Source organism: Meriones unguiculatus, chromosome 1 (assembly GCF_030254825.1).
Source record: "Meriones unguiculatus strain TT.TT164.6M chromosome 1, Bangor_MerUng_6.1, whole genome shotgun sequence".
Lineage (NCBI taxonomy): Eukaryota > Metazoa > Chordata > Mammalia > Rodentia > Muridae > Meriones > Meriones unguiculatus.
In genome coordinates, this window is record NC_083349.1 from 29,413,651 (window position 1) to 29,430,951 (window position 17,301).

Consider the following 17,301-nt stretch of genomic DNA (forward strand, 5'->3'; position numbering starts at 1 on the left):
GGCATGTGCCACCATGCCTGGCTTGAAGAATATGATTTCATTCTACATTGACAGAGGATTCTTTGGGGGAAGATCAGCAAGAATTTTCATTCTTTTTAAATAGACATTAAAGTTATCTCAATAGACTACTTATTTGAGAACCTAACAATGGATAAAGTAAAATCCTTAAGGGAATGATGAATTTCGGAGAGGGACAGATTTAGAAATTGAACACTGCATATAAAGATTTTCAGCTCGATACTCCCCTTCCACTTCCCCACCTTTTCCAGCCTCTGCCATGATCTTTAGTTTAGGCAGGTCACCTTCCATGTGTTGGATATGGAGAATCATGCAAGAGCGAGCAGTAATTAGGAATGACCTGCCGGGTGGAAAATATCCTTGGGAGCATAGGTAAGGTGTGCAGGAATAGCTCAATATGACTGGATGTGTCACTATTCAAACACAGATTGGTACTATGTAAATATGAACTGAGGCTGCAGGAGCATTTCATTGCTTGGTGTTATGAAGGAGAAGGAAACAGCCGAGGTAGCATTATTCATTGCAGACATGGACACAAAGTTTTATTTATTACAGCTTGTTTTGAAAACCACACAGGGAAAAAGTTCTACTTCCATTTTCTTTGTAACTACAGGAAATAACCCCCACCCCCACCACTATCAGTAACCTCTAAGCTGTCCATGTACCTGTCAGGCCTAGAAGCAGACTGATCGTGGTATCTGACTGACAGGTTATGGTGAGTTCTTCTTTGACTAAACTGTTTCTAGGTCAGGTGTTAGTACCCTTGCACATGAGCAGGGGTGGGAAAGTAGGGTGGCCTGAGATTTGGTATTTTAACTCTGTTGTTTCTAAGCATGATCTTTTGGAAATCACTTATGCTTAAGTTTCTGTGTCTTCTAACTTAATAGCTAAATGCACACTAATGTCATGACTAGCTTTCTGAATGTTGTCTCTGGCTGTTTTTATTCATATGGCATCAAATCCAATCCCACCTGTGACTCGACACATTGCTCATAGAGTATTCTTTTTGATATAGCTTATGTATACATCAGGTGTAGATATTTCGGTTATTTCAAACATCAGCAGGATTTGAAGAGCTGGGTTTGATTCAAGTCCTCACAACTCTTAGGTGTGATGGTTATAGCATACTTTGGCTGGCTTTCTACTTTCAATTTAATTGCAAAACAGGGATAAGGATTCTTTTGTGGTCATGAAAGATCAAGTGAAACTATTTAATAAACGACACTGTCATCTGGAAAGCACCCTGTAAGCAGGATGTTGCTTATGATTTGAGATTTGGGTACCCATTATGACACTTCTGTCCCACCATTCTTTCTTCTCTTGAACAAAAAATACAAATAGGTAAATGATGTGACAAGAAGCTAAGAAACGGGAGTTGGGCAAAGTTAAGACATGGAGACTTGCTTAAACTGTAAGCTATGCTGTTTGTACAGGGACAGGGTTAGGTATCAGCTTTTCACAGTTTCCCAAATAGGATACAGAAGCTTGAAGAACACACCAGTGTCTGCCTTCCTTGTGGAAAAATAGGTGTCTCATTTCCTCCCGTTATTATTTTTGATATCCTTAAAACATCAGTGCAAAAGGGACTCCACTAAAAATGTAGATGTAGAAGGAGTCAGAGAGTTCAGAGATGGATGGGATAGTCATGCGCCTTTTCCCTCAGCTGCAATTTCTGATGGGGGAAATAGGAAAAAAAAAGCACCACCACTACTAAAACACCCGTCCAAGGAAAAGGTGAATGAGTATTGGGTTCTTCAGCATTTCTGCCAATGTAAGACTCCCCAGGCAGGGGACAGCACAGTCTGCTATAATTGCTACATTCTCCAAATGTGAAGGAGAGCTAGATGTGGCTTCTCTATGCAAAAATAAGTTGTGGAGATATGGAGAATAGACATGGAAGACCACAAGAAATGCGGGTAACTATGTGTTTTGGAAGCTCTCTAAACAATAATGCTCATAAAAGAAGAGTTTAAGGAGATATCTCATTTTCTACTGGCTCCTGGGGAGGTTCTGGAAAGTTTATTTCTGTTTCCTCTTCTTCCTCTTGTACTGGAATGATTTCAATTTCTTCTTCATTCTTTGGTTGGGAAGCTACTCCACTTAGCTCAATGATTTCTTCTTTCATTTTAATAGTCTTCTCTTTTTTTTCTCCAGCTGACAGCAGAACCACATTCTAGAACATAAACAAATACCTCTTGACTTTTACACCCTCACCCGCAAACAATCTACATATGTCCAAGTGCCAGCTTATTCTCAGGCTTTCAGTTTAATTAACTATATACTACAGATACCAGGATTGGCTACGTGGATGCTCCAGTTCTCACCAAATTACCTACTTATTAAACCTCGAGCCTGAGCAAATCATTAAAGACTTCAGGCACTTGGCATTTTGCCTGGAATAATCATGGCACATGGAATAATAACACATCGAAAATAGAGGCATTTAGACTGTAGAACTGTTTTGCCTTTAGTGATTATAACTCTCATTCTACCCCCTCCCCATCTGTGTAATGGAGGAATCAGTAATAACTTGTAAGTTATAAGCTAAATCTGATAGTCTGTTGTTCTGGGGTCACTTATAATAGAGGTACTGTCCGAGTATTCATGTGTCCCAGCTTTGGAGACTCTTTGGAATACTATTGTCTTGGAAGTGGAATGACTTGGAGAGAGTGTAGGAGACAAGAGCACCGAGAAATCCAAGAACCAGTGACTTGATCGGCCTTCAGCCCCCCGCCATCCTATGTCACACATTCGGATGGGAGGGGCATGGAATGAAGGCATGAATAAAAATGGGACCCACAGTCCATTTCTGAATACTTGTTCTGCAGTTGGTAGAACTGTAGGCAGTGTGGCCATGTGGGAGGAAATGTGGCACTGGTGTTGGGCTTTGAGGTTTGAGAAGCCGAAGCCATTCCCGGTTAGCTCTCCCCGCCTCATGCTGTAAGTCAGAGGTAAGCTCTCAGCTACTGCCCCGGAGCCATGGCCACCTGCCCACCACCATGCCTTCCCCCTCCCCCTGTGATGCTCATGGACTCTAATTCTCTGAGGCCGTAAGCCCCAAATAAATGCCTTCTTTAATAAGTTGCCTAGAAACCAAGACGGGGTGGGAGTGGGAGTCTGAGGTCAAGTAGAGAGAAAGGCTGATTGACAGGTACATGTGTGTACGTGTGTAACCACAGCTGCTTCTATCCACAGACTCACTGACACCTCATAACACGTGCTGTCCCTGCTGCTATTTTCTGTTTTTCAAAAATATAGCAAAACCATTTTTTTTTCAGTGAAGCTCCTAGTTTCAAAATTTCACCAGATCATATTCTATATAAATAATTCTTTTTTGTTTGTTTGTTTTGTTTTTTTTTGAGACTGGCTTTTTCCACGTAGCCTTAGCTTTCCTGGACTCACTTTGTAGACCAGGCTGTCCTCGAACTCACAGAGATCCACCTGCCTCTGCCTCCTTGATTGCTGGGATTTCAGGTGTGTGTCACTGTGTCTGGCTATAAACAATTCTTTGCAGATATTAATTTTCTAGGTTGCTATGACCAGGTAACCCCAACTTACAGATTTGGATCTGGAGCACATTTTTCTCCATTCATTCTCCACAATGCCAGCTGTCACAAGTTTCTGCAAGAAGGCAGAGATCAGCATCACCGACAGAATGCCCTGGAAACCAAGAGAACAAAGGCAAAAATGAGATGTCAGGTGGGTGTGCTTAGTGTGTAGCAATGACAAATGACTGGAACTCAGTAAGCAAACGTTCAGCTCAGTTCTTTAGGTGAGTGAACTGAGGGGAAAGGCTGCTATAAGAGACAGCATCTTCAGGCACAAGAAAGTAAGGTCGGAATGGTAAGCCGAAGGATCAATTCTTTGCAAGAGTCTCACATTAAATTCTGTTAGCTTGGCTTTGTGGGTTCAGTTTCACTATGTAAACAAGACATAGTGGCACAGTCTTATAATCTCAGCACTAGGTGAAGGCAGGAATATCAGAAGTTCTTGTCTACACAGTAAAGTGAAGGCCAGCCTGGACTACATGAGACCCTGTCTCAAAAGAAATAGCATCAGCTTTAGGGGATGTTATATCAAACCAAGGAAACTCCACAACGCTTGGGAGATATATTCCCTTTCCCCTTTAAACACTACATTCAAAATTAAGTGATGAATAATCAGTTACTAACATTTTAGGAATTTCTTCCATATTTTCATTATTAATATAATTATTAATGTCATCAATAATATTAACAGTGACGAATGATGAACACTTAAAGCTTGCTGTAGTGGCACATGCCAGTAATCCCAGCATTCAGGAGGGAGAAGCAGGATTGCTGGGAATTCGAAGCTGGTCTAGGCTAAATTGACAGTAGTAGATCAGCCCGTGCTACAAAGTAAGAGCATCCCTCAGAAGAAACAAAAATGTCACAAATGGAACCTCCTGTACAAAAAAAAAACAAACAAACAAACAAAAAAAAAAAAACAAAAAAAACCAAAACTGCTCTAAGTGCTTTTCCTGTGGTAACTAATTTATTTCGCAAACCAATCCAGGGATGTTACTCTCCCTATTTTACAGCTAAGGAAATGGAGGCAGTGTATGAGGAGGAGTCTTAGGGCAGACACAGACTACCTGGACCCAGAGTTGATGTTCATAATGAAGCATAGCACATCTTGTCTCTGGAGAAGCTCTCCTTTCATACTCACCAAGAACATGGACTGCACGCTGTAACAGTACTGGGTAGATGGAGAGATTTTCTCTGAGGAATTAGATGGTTCACAGTTGTAGATATCAACATACAGCTTGGGAGTTTTACTAAGATTCAGACTCTCCATTTTTAAAAAACGAGAAATTGTAATGTTAAGTATGTCCATGACTGAAAGAATTATTCCAGTAATGGCAACAAAGAGGCTCAGGGAGTTCATTATCACTTTTGCTTTTACCTGAAACAGAGACAGATTTGTTAATTAGATTTGTTTCTATTTAGAAAATACAAACTAGGATATGGGATTCCCCCTGACTCATAAATATGCCACCCTTACATTCTAGGTTAGTTCTTGCTATGGGTTTTAGCCTCTTGGTCACTGTAAAGTGCAACTTCTAGCCCTCTTCTTCCTCTTTTTCCAGTCCTCTCATCTTAAGCAATCACCATCCATTCAATTTATGAAACCAAACTTCCAGTGATCCTTCACCCTCATTTTGTATCCCTAAACTTTTTCCCTGCCACCATCCTCAGACATGCAGTAAACACTTAGTGAGTAAATGAAGATTAATGGCACACTGATTATCATCTCTTTGTATAATCAGGCAGTGGGCAGAGGGGTAAGAAGGCTTTTATATCATGACTGAATATCACTGATGAAGATGTAGATAGAACTTTCTAGGCTTGTACCGTTACGCTGGCTAGTCTTGTGTCAACTTGACACACAAACGAGTTATCTGAAAGGCGGGAACCTTAATTGAGAAAATGCATCCACAAGATCTGGCCATAAGGTATTTTCTTTATTAGTGATTCATGGGAGAGGGCCTAGCCCATTGTGGGTGGTGCCATTCTTGGGCTGGTGGTTCTGGGTTCTATAAGAAATCAGCCTGAGCAAGCCAGGGGAAGCAAGCCAGTAAGCAGCACCCCTCCATGGCCTCTGCATCAGCTCCTGCCTCAAGATTCCTTCCCTGTTTGAGTTCCTTCCTGACTTCCTTTGATGATGAGTAGCAATGTGGAAGTGTGAACTGAATAAACCCTTTCTCCTCAACTTGCTTTTTGGCCACACTGCTTCATCACAGCAATAGAAACCCTAACCAAGACAGCTCTCAAAATGATTCAGCCGTAATAATAACACCACTCGCTCCCTACTGACATCACCCTGGTCAGCTGTTTTTCCCAGTACCATTAGGGCAGATGTCTCTTGGTAACCCAGGCCAGAGGGCATGGTGGTGACTTCTCTGTCCTGCGCAGGTGTCAAAAGCTTGACATATCATATGCCCAGCACCATGCCCAGCATTACTGATGAGTGTTTCACAAAACACACGTTTTGCTCTAGGCTATGTGGCCTCTTAATGGCAACTTGGTAGTTTTGTTTGTATTTGATATTGGTAAACAATTTATTTCTTCCCCCTATATTGAGTTCTTCAGGCCGCTTATGGAGAACCATCTCAATCTCCTCAGTTTCTCATCAGCTCAACGTGACTTAGGTTAGTAAGTGAAAGGATTGCTAGAGGGTTTTCTGGGGAAAAATGTGGTGGTAAGGTCTGGGCACCTATCCAGACGCAGGAATGCTCTAGGCCACCTTTTTAAAGAGAATATAAATGAATTCTTATTGACAAGCCACTAGGCCTTATGGCTTCCACTATACTGTCATACACTATGCCCCATTTCATCTTTATAATGATTCCCACATCAGGACTAGCACTTCTGTTCAAAGGGGAAGACTCAGGGGTACCCCTGTACTCACTCAGGGTTCTGACTTAGCTAGTACCTGACTTAAGCATACGGATCAAAAAATTTTCCTAAATGGTGTGTCATTTCCCAGATGACATTCCTTCAAAATACGTCAGGTCTGTCATCTCCACAGGGAACTTAGCATTGAAAGACTTTGAAAGTTCAGTCTCCTGAGCTCTGCCTTTGATTCCCTCACCATGGACAGACTTAAGGCAGATGCCAATTTTGAGTTTTTCATGATGAAAATCACATCACAACCAGGATGATACAGGATCCTTTTCTCAGAGAGAGAGAGAGCGAGCCTGTGATTGCAAAGCTCTTTAATGGTCCCCAGGGCTTGTTTTCAGCTGAGAAAGTAGCTGTGTGTCTCATGTGTGGGAAAGGACATATGATCACTTGCCAAACTCTTCCTGGAGGTTTGTTCTGCTGCTGCCGCCAGGAGTGACCCCGAAAGAATGTACTGCAAAGAGAGAGTGGGGGTGGGAAAGAAAAGGAGCAGAAGGGGAGAGACACAAAAGGTTATTGTTTTCTACTGATAATTGATTGGGAAGGGACCACCTATATTTTTAGCATCTTTTATTAAACTGTGCATCATATTTTATCACATTAAATTATTTCTTGGTAGCTATATTTCTTTGTTATTCAGATTTCATACACCCAGTCTGTGCTGGTCAATGTCTGGGGACCATTAGCTAGAAATAGAATAAGAAAAGAGAGACAGAAGTCACACTTCCTTCCTTGTCTGTGAGAACCCTCTGGGACCATACCATCAAATAGAAACTTAAAAAAAAAAAATCCCTGATAACATGAATTACTCCTTATCTACACAGGCTGCAATTAGGCTTAGTCACTAGTTTCAAAAACACAGCTAGGGCTGGTGCCTATGAGGTGTAGGCAGGACAGAATATTACTGTGAATTTAAACATTTTATTCTCTCTCCTTTTAAAAATAAAATTTTAAATTTATTTATTTTATGTGTGTAAGTGTTTTTTCTGCATGTTTGTGCACCATGGACATGCCTGGCCAAAGAGGCCAGAAGAAAATGTCAGTTTCCCCTGGAACTGGCATTACAGATGGCTACAAGCTGCCATGTGGGTGGCAGGAGCTGAACCTGAGTCCTCTTGGAAGAGCAAGCAGCCAGTGTTCTTAGCGACTGAGCCATCTCTCCAGCTCATCTCTCAGACTGTAATTAGTGAAAATGTTCTTGTGGGATCAGCGTGATTTAACAGCTTTGAGCGATTGTGCAGAAGGCAGTACTTGTGTTGAGTACAATAGACTTCACCAAAGTGTTGGTTGCTACCCGAAGTAATAGTGATTACTTCTCAAGTTTCTTTCCTAAGATTCAAGCCATAACATGCAGAAAGCCTTGGTTCTGGAAACTTCAATTCTGGACTCACCCTTAGAGGGACACAGCCATGAAAAGGGTCCTGGCAAAATGAACACTACCTAGCCTCAGGTCACCCACAGAATGATAAGTTGGGGGAATGTGCACACTAAGTAGCCCCGCAGAGCGCTGCTGAACTCTTTAAGTCCAGGAAGATCATTTGGGATGGGAATAATCCCATCAGCTGCCATAGTCGATTAGCAAAACTGTAGGGCATGGAGGCCTTAGGATGTTCCCATTTCTCCTTTTCTTCCAAAGTGCCAGATATCTGGCATCTCACACCCCGTACTCGCCGGCTGTGGAGAGAGCCTGCTTTGTTCAGGCTTCCCCCGTGAGAGCACCTGGCAGGGCTCCTTTCTGTGAGTCCACATGAGGCATAGCCGTGCTCATCCACAGGACCCAAGTGGTGCAATCTACCCTTCTTCCTACTAGCTATGCCAACCCAATAACCTGTGCATATTACTTTCCTCGACAGAAGCAATCTAGATCTCTTTTGGCTTTTTCCCCTCCTTCAACATCTCACAAATGGTTGCTGTTTATTCTAACTTACCATAATGCCTCCCCAGAGTGGGTACCATACACTCACACAGATGGGTGCAAAGACCCCTGTGGGGATCATCAGCAGTCCCCCCAGGGAAAGATGGAGGAGACCATTCATGACCTGGACAGCCTGAGGAGAGAAGAAAGAGCCTGGTGTTGAACTGAACCCACTGGTGGAGATCAAAGGCAAGGTGGGAAGCCTGGCATCTGATTAAAGACCATGCAAGAGCCTAATGTGGCGGTAGCCCTGCCAAGAACTTTGCCCTGTTCTCCTTCAGATTTATCTCTCCCACCACACAGGGCATTTCCAAGGAACACATATGTCTGGAATCTGAGCAATGGACCAGGATGGACATCAGCCCAAGAGATGATGTCAGGTCACCCTGCAGTGCTCCAGGTTGTACCTGGTGCCCTCGGGCCCAGCCAACTGTGTGAAATTCGAAGAACGCATCCACTTTGACCTGCCTGTGCAAGGTAGACTAGATTCCATGTACAACCTGAAGCATCCACGTCTGCAGCCCAGGGCATTTTCAGAGTGCAGGATGGATGAGAGCAGCCTTACCCCCAGAGCTTTTGATTCCCTCATGAAGAAGCTTTGTGTGGGGCCCACCAGGGAAGATGTCCTCCTGAGGTTTACTTTTTGAGCAGGATGCATGGCCAGAGGGCCTTTGGCAGGCTTTGTTGGGAAGGTTCCACTCACTGAGTTTCTGGGTGTTGTCATTCTGTTCCCAAAGACCTGAAAATAAAACAGTAAGGTGGGATCGAAGACAAAGTCTTAACCTTCTGGCACCATCTAATACTGCTCTTAGTATTCCCTCGGTGCCACTGAGGCATGCTCTCTTCCTAGTGGCTTCAGGTGTGAGGCAAGCTCTACCACTAGGGAAGGGTCTGGAGGGGCTATCTCAGGCAATGCGAGGCGGGTCCCAGGAACTTGAGCTAGAATGCCTGCTAATCATGACTTGACACACATTAATGTTCAAAAAAACACCGTGCAGTCTATTATGGTACCAGGGAGCTATACCCTTAGAACACAGCTTGAATGTATATCCATAGGCATTTTTGTCTGTGCTGGGGCCTGGATCCAAAAGCCTGTGAATGTTAGGAAAATGCCACTGAGCTTCATTCCTGCTCTACACATCTGTCTACCTGGTCCATCCTTGGGTGTTCTTTTTATGATTTAATGCTGCAAAACATTATATATATTATATATATATATTATATATATATATATATATATATATATTAATTGGCTTGTTCATCTGTCTCTGAATAGTGTGGTGGCCCAAAGGTGCCATTCATGATTAAAGCAAGGACTGTTCTTAAAATCAGGAGAAATGGTCTTGGTCTCTTTCTTCCTTTGACTTTGAACAGGTTACAACAAGAATATTCTCTGATATCATGTGTTAAGTTTACAGCCTCTGCTTTTAAGCACTAATTCTAATTCCTCTGAGGTGATGCACAAGTTCTCTGGGCCTAGGCTCTCCAGATCTAGACTGGAAATAGTAATAATCCCTGTCTCACAGCTTCTTCTAAGGGAAAGATGATGATAGTTCATGTTTGTATTTTTCTTTCGTTTGTTTGTTTGTTTCCTTTCACCTAGGGATTGCTTAAACACCAGCTTAAATCCCCAGGGGCCTTTTCTGAATCTTGATAAACCTATCAGGCATGCTTTTATGTATGCTCTCTGCCTCAACATATCCTAGTCTGTTCGCCTCACGCCAGTTATTACTTAATAATATTCAATTATTAAGGTAAGTTACCTTATACACTTCTTTATTGCAGTTCCCTCTCTACAGAAATAAATGATGCTGTTGACCAGTATCTAAGATAATGCTTATGTGTTACAGCTTAATAAACATCAAAGGAATGCTAAATGTATGCAAAGCACCCATATACGAATACAGTTAGTGGCTTTGTTGCCATTCTTGTTAGTTGTATACTTCTGAGCTGTAGTTTCCATCTTACTCATCTGTAAAACGGGAACAGTGCCCTTCTCATTGAATTATCATAAGAAACGAGTGGACATGTGCCTAGGACAGGGAAGAAAGTAGGGAGTGGCATCTGTTAGTGCTCAGGAGTTGTTTCTGAAGCGATGAAGTGACAAGACACATTCATTCCATCTCTGACAGGTTAAGGCTATTCAGCTTTCTTCGCATGTCCTGTGTTGGGAGTCTTCATCCATTGGTTATGTCAACCACATAAATGAACTCCATCGATACTTTCCTGTGCGCTGGATGTCCCTGTCCAGGACCACACATCTGGATATCCCTATCTAGGGTCACACATCTGGCCTCATCTTTGCTGATAGTAAGCTGTGGAATTAAAACTGTCTACCCTGCATGCGGGTTGATGCCCCAGGTCCCGCCTCTGAGAAAAAGGTATCGGACGGGTCTGATGCTCTTTGGGTGGATGACACCTAAATGAACATCTGTACAAAGTCCCAATTTATTTCTAATATCAGAGATCAGACCTCTACTCTTGCCTGATGCGTCTAAAACAAAAAGGGGGAACTGTAGAGAGCTGCGGAATGCTATGCCTTAAAGATGGAGCTGGTTTCCGCCTTCCACCTTCCCGATGGTGAGTGCTCTCTGTCACGAACAACTCCACATTTGGCTAAGGCCGAGGATCTGGCTTGCTTCCATGTAGGTGGAACTATCTGCATTGCCCACGTGGCACGCCTGGGTTGGCTACCCAGAGGCTATTTAAGCTGTGGGCTGGCTTTCCCCGGGGTCCGAGGATTGTTCAATGTTCCTGAATAAACTGCATTGAAAAAAAAAAAAAAAAAACTGTCTACCCAGGTTGCTGAATCTTACTAACGTCATGGAGGGCTGGGCAGCTGAATCTCTTACACGTTTGCCTATTTTATAATTACAAAGAAATGCCATCTGAGATGCCTCTTCTGAGCACAGTAGAGGACACAAGGGATGAATCATTGCCTCTTTTTATAGAGGAGAGGGCAAGGATAGATACGTTAGGCAACTCACTGGAAGTCATATAATTGCTAATGATCTGAAAAGAAGCCTCTTATCGTCAACTGCAGTGTCCATGACTCACTGCTTTGACTCCTGTGGGGGCAACAGTTCGGTTTCTCTTCCTTTCCCTTCAAAATATGCACACACCTCATGACTCAAAGCAATACAGAATACGATCTGTTTGCAGCATGGACTTCAGGGAAGAGTTTCTCACTTGATTTCTCTTCTGTTCTAAATTAGCAGCCGTTGCTTGGCCCAGGGGAATCTGTTTCATGCCACAAACCATCCCATGAGACCACCAACCAAAAAAAAAAAAAAAAAAAAAGATTTACATAGCCCACCAAGGAGATTGCAAATGAATTCTGGTCTAGCACTAGAAAAATCCCAGAAACCAGTTTGCTCATGTCACAAATATGGGTCCTGCCCTTGGACATGGGGTATCATTTCCCAAAGACCTTATACTTAGCAAGGGAGCCAAACTTGAAGGCGCTGGCACTGATCCTCATTCTGTGGACCCCAAGGGACACAGTATGTGTTCAGGGGACTCCAGATCACAGCAAGGATTGTCTGGTAGATTGATAGGGTTACTGACCACATTGGTGAAAAATGTGACAATATAGGGCTTTATTTTCACAAATATAAAAATCAATACTGATACTGAAATGATAACCTAATTTGCTCACACACCATCCCTCTTTAACACCAACTGAAACTTGCACAAACTCTTTTGACTTCTAGATCTTTTTTTTTTTTTTTTTTTTTGGTCCATTTTCTGAAGATCTCACAGCATTGTCTATGATTTTAGTTTAAATAATGACTTTTAGGTCCAATAATTCCATCATCTACTGAGATGCTTTAGGCCCCCCAACCTCAACTTCCCCCTTTGCCACTCAAAATAGCTTTGCATTTCTTCTCTCCCTTCTGTGCTATGGCTGTGGGTAAATCTTACATTCTTTCCTTCTCAACTCTTTCAGTCCATTTTCTTCCCCCAGATGCTTGCTCTTTCCAGAAATCCCCTTTTCCTGGACCTACTCTCACTCTTTGTGTAGCATCATGTGGGAGAAAGAGTTCCAGCCCTTTTCACATTTGTGATCTCTGTAAAATTAGGGTAAGGTGTGCTGTGATCAATAAGACAATAAATATTCAAGGAATAATTATTATTGCTGGCCTTTATTGTGACAAAAAAAAAATGTGCTACCTTGTACTCCAGTCCCCAAACTCCCATTTAAAAATATAGCAATATCCTGCGTGACTACCCCATTTTCTCCTTTCTTCACCCCAGCTTCTTCAAATTTTGCCTTCTCCCCTTTCACCCAACTTCCTCCTCACTCACACAGTCCCCAGTATTCTTCAACTAGTTTCTGCCATTCAACCAAAACTTCTCTGTACAAAGATTGTGCTGTAGCCCGTGGGCCTTTCTGGGCAAAGTGCCTCAGGTTACTTTATTTTGCCAATTGCTCAGGCCTAAGAGCTTGGAACCAGGGGGCTTGTGAGATGCCTCAGTTCATGTTTCACAAGCATGAGGACTCGAGTGTGGATTTTGGCATCTACAGTAAAAGCCAGCTGTGGTAGCATTCATATGTAACTTCAGTGAGGAAGTGTGGACAGGCAGATCCCCAGGGCTTCCTGGCCAGCCAGTTTAACCAAATTTGTATGTCTCAGGTTGGGTGAGAGACCCTGTCTTGTGACTGAAGAAGGCATCTGACATTACATGTCTTTCACATGTGTGTACATGGATGTACACACACACACACACACACACAGGCTTGGAGGCAGATTTTAATCCTTATGATGGCCCTTTTCAGTCCTGCTTCTTCAGCACCCTCACATATTCAAGCAACAGCAAAATCATGCTATTTCTACCTCTTAATACCTCTTGCACATGTATGTTTACACCACACCTAGTACCTGTAGATTTATTCCCATTTCCTTTCTTGCTATAGCATAAGAAAACGTATCTTGTGGATGAGACCAGCCAGATGGTTTGTTGCCAAGGCTGATGACCCAAGCTCCATCCCCAGGACTTACACGGTAGAAGGAAAGCCCTGACTCATGGAGATTGTTCTCTGACCTCTACATGCACGCGCGCGCGCACACACACACACACACACACACACACACACACACACACACACGAGTAAATAAATGTAAGAAATGTTACAAACACTGTGGTTATTGTTTTCCTTCAATACTCTTTTTAAATACACCCTCCACAAAGCAACTAGGACACATAACCTTAAATCTCTGCTCAGTTTTGCTCTTCCTAGGCTACAGCTCTCACCAACCTATCTCATTACCTCTAACTCACACCCTTTGCTTTCTTTCTTTCCTTTGTTTGTTCCTTCCTTCCAGTTTGTTTCCATGACTGGGTTTCTCTATGTAGCCCTGACTGTCCTAGAACTCTCTTTGTAGACCAGGCTGGCCTCGAACTCATGGAGATCCTCTGCCTCCCGAGTGCTGGGATTAAAGATGTGCACCACCACACCTGGCTTCTCCTTGCTTTCTTGAGACACCCTTCTGACTCCTCATTGCAGTTCAGCTCTGGATGGCTTTCAGAGCCAATGGCCCCAGCTGTCATGGCCAGACAGATTCCTTGCTTTCTTTGCTGAGTCTGCAAAAACTTTAAGCTAGTCTTTCCTGCTCTCAACCAACACGAACCGAGTATCATGTTACCTCAGGCCAATCCTCACCTGATGGTAAGAACATTTTCAAAGTCAACATCTGCTCACATGAATACTTTCCTACCAACCACTTTTACTTTAGCGTGACATGTAACTCCTGAAACACTGCCATTTCCAGTGAGGGGACTCTGCAGGATTATGCGGGGAACCTGTCTCCTGTGGTGCTGTGAGCTCGGTGTTAAACAGACCATCAAGCTGAGCCCCCTGCAAACCTCCTTTGGCAGGTCTCCAGACAAATGCTCAGGATGCTGTCTATTCACAAGATGAGGACCTCCACTTCACCTGACCATTGGTGAGACCAAACCATTATATGGGAAGCAGGGAAAGTCAGCCCCCGAGACACACTTCACTGTTTAGTTTTAGGACCACATTAGAACCTGGTTAAGGTCAATCCCTCTATCCTGTCTCCAGCGCCCACCTCACCCTTGGCTTCTTAAGTTACAGACAGCAGGATTTGTGCTTACTGTATCGATGACATGTAGAAAATGCTAGATCCTAAGGTCAAATAGCATCACGAGGCATTTACGTTTATCTTTGGAGACAAAATCAGCCGAAGCAAAAGGAACGAAATTAGATTCTTATGCCCAGGATTAGTTTCTAATTTGGTCTCAGGCAGTCCTAAAAAGCTTTGTATTTTAGGTTTAATCTTGAGGATGCAAGAGGCCCTTGCTGTCACTCCCATCTTATGGATGAGTAAACTGAGGCATGGAGAGGTTTGGCAACTCACCCAACGTTATGCGGCATCTATGTAGTGGAGCCCTGGGTTGAGCCCAACATTCTAGAGGCCTCATGTCCATGCTAGAATCTGCTCGCCACCCACTTTCCCAGCTTGTCTTTGAGAAGGGGCACAGTTAGGAGGAGTGTGGCATATGCAGCCTTGAAATCTCCACAGTTGAAATCATGTTGCCATTTCAAAGTCTCACCAGGAACACCCCAGACCAAAGGCAACTCCCTAATCTCTAAAACCACTCCTGTTCCCACCCAGCCTTTCTCTTCAGTCACAAAACAGGGCAAACCCATTCCTTACCGAGTCTCTTAAGGCTTCAAGGCTCAAGGGCCAATTTCAGCACTCACCACTGAGATCAGCCGGCCTCTTCTCCTATCTCGAGTACTTGAAGATGAGTGAGATAGACCAGGCCTGTGGTGGTACCTCTGATTGACACCAGGTGACAGGAAATTAGCAACTTCTGCTACCTTGAGATGTGCTCCAATCACTTCGCTTTGATATAAAGGATATACAAAAAAGTTTCTGTCGTACCAGGAGGTTTCAGTTCTTGAAAAATACCCTAGGGACTGCCTGGTGTGCTTCATGCTACCTTAATTAGAAGAACTTCTCCAGCCTCCACCCTGTAAGCAGATGTGGGCGGTGGGTCCCTAAGGGCTAGAAGGGCACTAGAAACTCTGTAAAGATGCACTCTTAGGGACTGACTTTACCTTCATGCTTCGCTTTCAGGGTTGTGTTAGGTGGGAGAGGCACCCATGCAAAGACCCAGGATCCCTGGACAGGCACACTTGGGAGTGTTCTACCTGTTGGGTTTCAAACAATACCATCATTTATTCACTCATACTTGAAATTCTAGAGGGCCATGTAAATCTTATGTCAAATTTAGCAGAAGTAGCCTGAAATTTCCATAGCACATGCACTCAAAAGCGTGAGGCAAGACACAGCTCCCATTTTGGGTGCTCTGAATTGAAACAGCACTTTTACACACACACACACACACACACACACACACACACACACACACACACACTTCTTTATCTTTCTGCTTCCATCTCTTTGCAATATTATTTGTAGCTATGTGGCCATCAATGCTAGATCAAGCAGGTAAGTGGAGGAAGTTGGTGGCACAGGGAAAGTCTAAACATTAGGGAGGTGAATAAAAGATTTTACTCAAGAATATTATCCTCAAAAAAAAAAAAAAGAATATTATCCTCTCTTGCATATACAACCTCTAGGCTCATATGTTAGGCTTTTTATTAATTTTTAATTTTATTGTCAATTCTTTTATTGGACACACAGACCTGTATATAGGTAACTTTGTCCATTTTACTTAAAGGGTTGAAACACAGTAACTATATTAACCAATATGAGGCCTCTCACCCTTTCTCTCTCCATATTTCTCTCTCTCTCTCTCTCTTTCTCTCTCTCTTTCTCTTTCATTTAAGATGGTTTAGAACCATATAATTTGAGCCATTGAGAAGACATGTTTTTGGGGAGGCTGGTTTGGGTGGAACATAAACAAAAATGTCAACTCTCTATCGCTGAAGTAGTTTATTAATGGGACAAGTGATTGTTCAGGTAGAGAATATACTGCTGTTCAGAAAACTGAGGTCATAGACTTTCAGTCACCTGCCAGGAATGCTGTAGTGAGGATGGGAGTGAAAATGGCAGGTCTACCACCTACTCAGGATTCCCGCTGGGAGCCTGCATATCTCTTGCAATGTGTTGGATGTAAAGACATAATATCTTAGTCTCTTTTGTGCTGCTCCAGTAGAGTATCTTAAGACTTTTATACATTTATAAATAAGGATGACTTATTACAGTTTAGGAGTCTGGGAAGTCCCAAGGTCGAGGGTTCCACATATGACAGGGCTTTCATGCTCTTATTCCCCGGGGAGAAGGGCAGAAAAGCAAGAGAACACATTCAAGGAGGGATGCTGGGGTAGGTACTAGCTGGCTTCTGTGGCCACAATGTTAGTGTTTGTAACGGCTGAGTCCTTATGACCAATCACCTTAAGGCCCACTTCTCTGCACTGTGCCACTGGAAACTAACTTTTCTAATCTAAGATCTTTTGGAATGTATTCAAACCAGCACTCTCCAGGCCCGGGATATAGATGTCTGTGAGACCTGAAACTCATATCCAGGTGTGGAGGGTGGGCTGGAGGTATGTACCTTTCAATGCGCTGTGCGTGGGAAAAGGACAAAGCCTTGCAAATGCATGCCTTTGAGAATCCTGACCCAGTGATAGATAACCTGACCCTCATACCTAAGTTCCATTTTCCTCCAGTCTTGGGCCTTTTGTTCTTCTAGTCTTCCTACCCAGTGAGATGTTCCTCGGTTCAGTGTGCATCCCTCCCAAACTGACTCAAATTCACTTTATAGGGTCAACGTAAGTTGTCTTTGCTGATTTGGACTGAGTGTGCCCTTATGTCCATCACAATCAGGACTTGTCAGCTGCTCTGCCTTTGATTCTCTGCCTTCTATTTTGTTTGACATTTTGTTGATGATATAACATACTTAACACCTTTTTTTTTCTTTTGAAGCATACTTTTCATTATCCTG

At 43.1% G+C, this 17,301-nt stretch overlaps 1 protein-coding gene across 2 annotated transcripts; it reads right to left on the reverse strand.

The window, feature by feature from the left end:
• Window positions 1-531: 531 nt before the first annotated feature.
• Ms4a1 (membrane spanning 4-domains A1) lies at window positions 532-15,193 on the reverse strand. Of its 2 annotated transcripts, none has more exons than XM_060386771.1 (7): window positions 15,089-15,193; window positions 8,924-9,097; window positions 8,372-8,491; window positions 6,838-6,897; window positions 4,708-4,944; window positions 3,577-3,678; window positions 532-2,191 (listed from the first exon to the last, which is right to left on the reverse strand). In XM_060386771.1, the coding sequence occupies exons 2-7, from the start codon at window positions 9,080-9,082 to the stop codon at window positions 1,988-1,990; spliced, it is 882 nt and encodes a 293-aa protein (XP_060242754.1). In that variant the 5' UTR covers window positions 9,083-9,097; window positions 15,089-15,193; the 3' UTR covers window positions 532-1,987. The 2 variants fall into 2 exon arrangements, with proteins under 2 accessions (XP_060242754.1, XP_021491713.1); XM_021636038.2 differs by having other exon boundaries at window positions 15,042-15,180.
• Between the last annotated feature and the right edge of the window lie 2,108 nt (window positions 15,194-17,301).